Here is a 6,380-nt window from a genome sequence, read left to right as displayed (position 1 = left end):
TTATCATTTGATCTTTAATTACATTAATTAAGTCCTTCAATATTTTTGAGTAAACATATCGTATCAACGACATGATTTTAAGGGTTTGACAAATAAAAAAGTAAAACTACTTATTTTCAAATAAGATTAAAAAAAAATAAACGTTTGACCATTTAATTGCCAAAAAGATTGAAGAAATAATCTGATAAAGCATTTTTTTTTTATGTATTTTTCTATTTCCGAGATTGAAAGTTTATTTGGTTTTATAATATACATCGAGGTTAAAATTTATGTACTGAAAGACAATTGATGCAGATGAAAATCATGAAATTAAATAACAAATTGTGAGATAAACTAGGAATCGATTTAGGCTATAAGCATCGAGTAGGAAATGTTTTTGTGAGAGTATTGACATGTGGCAATAACGACGTTCAAAATAAAGACATTTGAGAGTATTACCCACACCTTAACTTAAAGTCTTAAACCTTACGAGATCTTTATCTTATTGCCTAAAAAATCATTATTTCCCATAAAAACATAAAAAAAATCAAAAGAACAGAATTGTGATCAAGGACGAGTGTTTTTATTGTAGAGGCTATAACCCAAAAGTCCCATATATTTACACCTTTTCAACGCCTCCCAACACCAAAATCCCATCCAAAACTAAAACATTATTTAAAACAAAAAAAGAATATACAAAAAAACCCCCAAAAAAAATTCAGCCTCCACCATTCACCGCCCTACCACCGCCACCATCGCCGCCACATTTACAACAAACAAACTTCACTGGAACCGAACACAAGTCATCAATCCCCACACACCTCGTGTGTTGCCACACCCCACACCCATCACACGCCAACATCCTCTCTCCATCATCATCCTTCGCCCCACACCGACAATCCAACGTCCACGTCTCCACCCCTCTCTCCATCCGGTACCGAGTCAACCCGCTCTTCCCATTCCCACTCCCAACACACTTCCCACTAACGGTAATTGTATTAATATTATTATTATTATTCGACCCGATTAAGAGCTTGATTTGGGTGGACTCATCGACACCTCCATATCCAACGAGCTCATCGGCTTCAAACCTTCTAAGAACTAAATAAACATCTTGGAAACCTTTCGAGGATTCGGTTTTTAAGTCATGGATTGTTGCGTTTGAGGGAAGGATTAGGTGTTCGGGAGGTGGGTTAATTGTGGTTGGTTCTTGCGTGAGTTGGAGTTTGCAGTTTAGGATTAGGGAATGCGGGTTTGAGTTTGGGAATCGGAGTTCGGGGTGGTAGTTTTTTACAAATTGTTTGCAGTCAAGGATTTTTTGGGCGGAGGAAGTTTGGTTTGTTATGTGATTTGGGGTTGTGTGTTGAGGAGGACAGAGTAATGATTCGTACAAGAATCTTAGATCTCGTAATAAATGATCTTCCGAGGGGCAATTTGGGAATTTCGGATTGTTGGTCATCGAGATTGAATTCCCGCTTCCCGGTTCCAACCTACATTGATTACTTTCTTGTTTTAGTATTGTACTTTCAAAATCAACAAAATATAACATAAATAAATGAAGGAATAACGACAAAAAAGCCATTAAGTTTGGCAGAAATGTACGAATTTGTCCTTTTGTGAATTTTAGGTTCACTAAAACCGGATGCTTGCAACTTTTTTTTCAATTTTACCCTTTTGTGTATTTCTGGTATATTAAAAACCTTAGGGTGCATTTGGTTGTGGAAAACTGTTTTAATTTTCCAAAAAAATGTTTTCAGAAAATAGAGTTTAGTTTTTATTTTCAGTTTTCAATAAATATTTTAGAAAACGCATTTGGTTGGAACCGGTGGAATTTTCATTTTCTATTTAGGAAAATTTAGAAAATTTAGAAAATTTAGAAAAACCGTAAAAATCACTTTTCTAATTTGCATACAATTTGAAAAAGAGAAAATTTTCATTTTCTTAAATTTTTTTGAAAATGTTCGGTTTTACCTTTTTTTAAAGGCCCTTAAGTTTGTTTTTTCGATTCATTAGAGCCCTTAAGTTAGACAAAAATGTTCGCTTTTACCATGTAAATCTACAAAAAGGGTAAATTAATAAAAATAAAAAATAAAAAAAAAAAAAAAAAGTTGCAAAACCTAAAATCCACAAAAAGGTAAATCTACATAATTTTGCGTAACTTAAGGGCTTTTATGTCATTATCCCATAAATGAAAGTAGGATGCTATAATGAAAAACTTAAAAAGAAAATTTAGAACTAACCGGTATTCAATAGAACCGGAATCCGGATTCAAACGCGTGTTAACCACCATCCCATCCGCCGCTTGTTTCCCTTTCAACTCCTTAAGACAATAATCCAAAAGCTCAGGCCGACCCACCCGACAGACCGCCCCACGTAGGGACCGCCAGCTAACCCAGGCGGACCCACTAACCGCGCGTAAAACCCTAAACATTGCCTCCTCAACACGGAGTATATCACCCATACTCCACGCACACAACACCCTCGAATCACTCAATTTAGCCTTCTTTGAAGAGCAAAAATCGACCTTGTTGGCATCGTGTATTAGGGTTGTTAGGTATTGGAAAAGGTCTCGAAAAGTTAGGAGTTTGTGATCGGATAAGGATTGGTAGAAGGAAATTGAGTCTTGGAGGTGTGTTCTGGGTTTACAGGGTTGGGGTGAGAGAGTGGATAAGGGTGTGTTTGCTAGGGTTTCGATAGCAGTGTTGTAGGCTTCAAGGGTAATTCCGTAACTTCCCGCACCGAATTTGTAACCCCAATCTCCGTACCATGGATGACCCTTGATTATTGAGTGAAGTAGTCGGAAGTCTAAACCGTATTTTTTTGATACGTCCATGACACTCACTTGTCTGTGTCATTGAAATACAGAGTAATTTTGTTAGAATTGGGTTGATTTTGATAGCTTTTTTGAAGTGCAAGGTCATAAGAAAAAAAAATTGAAGTATATTTTAAATTGAGTTGGGGTTTTTTGTTCTAAAACAAAAGATGAAAACTAAACTGAACTATATGTTGTTTGATTAACTATTTAGGGTTTCTTTTAGTTTCCATTGCACTCCAATTGGTTTAGATTACCAAAATGTTTTTTATAGGATAAAAAACAGAAAAGCAAAATGTATTTCACCATTTAAAAAATTTGACAGCTTAATCAATTTCTTAGTGATTAAACAAACCATTATACCTATTAAAACTGTTTAAAAGTACCATTTTTCAGTCACTCTGTTTTCTAAAAGTTTAAAATTAAGAAAAAGAAAACAAGAGTGATTAAACAAACCATTATACCAATCACAACTGTTTAAAAGTACCTTTTTTTTCAGTCACTGTGTGTTCAAAAAGAGTTAACAATTAAAAAAACACACACTCACACATAGCTTACTTTCATCTTATTATCACTTTAGCCACTGAACTATTTGTTAAATGGCATTGTGATTTTCTAAATGCCACGATATCAAAACCAGAAAAATGGATTCTTAAATCAGTTAAAAAAAGGATAATGTTTAATCAGTACAGAAAATAGTTTAAGTAACCAAAAACAAGAAAATAGCAAAAAGTACAAGTGCTTTACAGTATTTTCCCTACTAAACAATTGCAAAATTCGATAAACTTGTTATTCATTCTTTTATAGATTTTGACTTTGAAAAATCCTTGTATTCAACTGTTATTTTCATTGCTTTATGCAACTGACAAACCCCAAAAATGGAAGAAAAAAAAATAACAAAAAAAACACCCAAAAAGGAGAGATTCCTAACCTGACTCCAAGAACTTTACAAAGTCGATCCCAAAAGTCCATGATATGAGTGCCTGAAAGGACCCTTGACCCACCTTCTCTCCCATTGACTCTAAGAAGATGTCCATAACCATTTACATGAACTACACCATGTAAAAGATGATTGGTATCATCCAATTGGTTATACATCCAATCCTCTATATCTTCTGTAGTCATCACATGGTTACATGTCTTACACCTACAAAACCTCAAAATCAATACACATACACTTTGATAAATGATACATAACACAAGTATTTTTAACTATGGATTACATATAGCACTAATTGGATACTTGGGATACATGGTTTTTATTTATGATTTCAGTTTCTTTGTGTAGAATTCTCATGAGATAACAAGAAAAACAAACAGAGACACATACACATACACATATACACAGAGAGAGAGAGAGAGAGAGAGAGAGAGAGAGAGAGAGAGAGAGCAGACCTTGAGTCAGATAAATGGAGGGAAGCACCACAACCAGCACATGACTTGTTATAACCACCAATGGAAGCCCCATCACCCTTTATTATGAAATGGTATCTCTTTCCACATACAGGATTCCCGCTCCACCCTTCATATACATATAACAATCCAGTTATACCAAGTCTTTGTATATATTAAGTGAATTATTCTTTATAACACAATAGCTCTTTCAAGCCTAATCGCCAAAATACAACACAAATGACATAAACACAATGAATAAAACACAGAATTATCTTATCTGAGAGAAAGTGTCATTTGTCATCGGATTTATGCAATGTTTGAACATGTAAAACCTAATAACACAAGAATCAACTAGCAATTTCGGATTGAAACCAGACCAAAGCAAAATGACTTGGAATTATCGACAAACCGCTGCCTAAGCACTACGAATAAATAAAATCAGACGAGATCGGAGAGAATTTGTTTCAACTTTTTTAGCTAAAAGTACGTGACTAAAAAGACACGTACCAAACAAGAAGACCCACGAATGTCGTTAATGTCACCAAGTAATGTGTCAGCATCAATCATATCTACCCGATGACAAACCCCCCACATGACCATGACTTTTAAATTATTATTATAATAAAAGTATAAAACTGTTTATTTTATTATTTTATTAATAAAATAATTATTTTTATTATTAGTTTATCTTTGACAAAATTGATGATTAGCACTAATTAAGCTTAAGCAGCCATACAAATCAAAATTACCATCATTAATTAATCACCAATTTTCCCGCCAATCCAGCTGGCAATATTAAAGACGCATTGAGAATACGAGAAATTTGAGATCTAATTTGATTTTGGATATTTCGAGAACGCAACAACCAACCAAAAGCAAGAAAACATGCAAAAGATGACCGAGTCAAACTGAATCGGATTCGGTCGAGTTGAGTTAACTCACCAACAACTCGGCACTGATCGCAATAAACCGACCTAGATCTGATCACGTCTTCCTCCACCACATCGAGGCAAACAGACGCATCGCCACCGCCCACGGCGGAGCTCGTCTGTTCCCCAACCCGGAACAGGATCTGCCACGTCAGCAGATGCGGTAGGAGAGACGACGGCGGGGGTAGGAGCGCGTGCCGTAGCAAAAACTCACGGACGCTGGTACGGAAAGGGGCCGTCGGCGTTAAATCGCCGGAGGGGAAAGTTAGAAAATCGTTGAGGTCGGCCGTTACTCTTCTTTTCATCCTCTTTAATGGACGGCCGTTGACGACCATTATTTGAAACGTCAGATCCCGGCGTGTGAAAAAGGAATCAAAAACGTTGTACACCGGAATGAAGAAGAAATTGTTGGAAAGAGAAAAGGGAATTTGTGAAAAGGAAAAGACGCGTAAATTAGGGCTTGAAGTATTGGTTGATTTAATGGAGTTGTGCGAGAGGGGGAATAAAATCGAAGGAGTAGAGTCGGTTTCGGAGGTGGAGAGAGTCAAGTGCTATGAAAACGATTCTTTAAAGGGATTTTGAATTTATCCGTTTGACGATTTATGGCAACTTCATTAATCTAATCAATTAGATTTAAATTAAATTTCAATTTGACAGCTTAATCATTATGTTTCAATAATATTTTAAATATTTATTTTTATGGGAAATTGATCTAACTATCTTTTTATTGTTTTTTATTTTTTAAATAATACTATGTTTGAACTTTTTTTTTAAATAATCATCTTCTCCGGAATAGACCATTCAAACGTTATTCAATCCGGCCCATTTTGATTGAGTTATGGATTACAAAATCTGTTCCGGAACGCATGCATGAATATCATCATATTTCAGATCAACTAAGCAAAAAAGATATTGCATCTGATTTCGATGAGATTGAGGTTTTTCGGAACACATGGAACATGTCCAGGATGCGACGAACTACTTCGGAATCCGTAGAACAAATCTGGAATTTTGAACACAATGTATTTTGGAGAACTAGTTATATTCTAGAATTGTTTTGAAATTAATATTTTCTTTGTTTTTTTACAACATGGCGGTGTTTTTGATACTTCTCTTACAATATTTTGCAAACCTACAATTGTTGCAAATATTCTTACTAAACTCAGAACCCGACCACCGTACGAGGTTATGTTTCTTTGTCTCGTTGTTGGCAATGGTTTAGTTTCTTGGACCCTTTTGTCATCGCCGTCATCTTCGAGGTTTGT

The 6,380-nt window shown here is 35.3% G+C and overlaps 1 protein-coding gene across 1 annotated transcript; it reads right to left on the bottom strand.

The window, feature by feature from the left end:
• Nucleotides 1-540: 540 nt before the first annotated feature.
• On the bottom strand, nt 541-5,673 carry LOC145167594 (PHD finger protein At1g33420-like). The gene is made up of 5 exons (XM_079086833.1): nt 5,129-5,673; nt 4,187-4,313; nt 3,723-3,938; nt 2,220-2,825; nt 541-1,469 (listed from the first exon to the last, which is right to left on the bottom strand). The coding sequence occupies exons 1-5, from the start codon at nt 5,448-5,450 to the stop codon at nt 698-700; spliced, it is 2,043 nt and encodes a 680-aa protein (XP_078942959.1). The 5' UTR covers nt 5,451-5,673; the 3' UTR covers nt 541-697.
• Between the last annotated feature and the right edge of the window lie 707 nt (nt 5,674-6,380).

Source organism: Lactuca virosa, chromosome 3, assembly GCF_052849685.1.
Source record: "Lactuca virosa cultivar CGN04683 chromosome 3, Lactuca_virosa_CGN04683_v6, whole genome shotgun sequence".
Lineage (NCBI taxonomy): Eukaryota > Viridiplantae > Streptophyta > Magnoliopsida > Asterales > Asteraceae > Lactuca > Lactuca virosa.
This window is presented reverse-complemented; position numbering and strand designations above follow the sequence as displayed.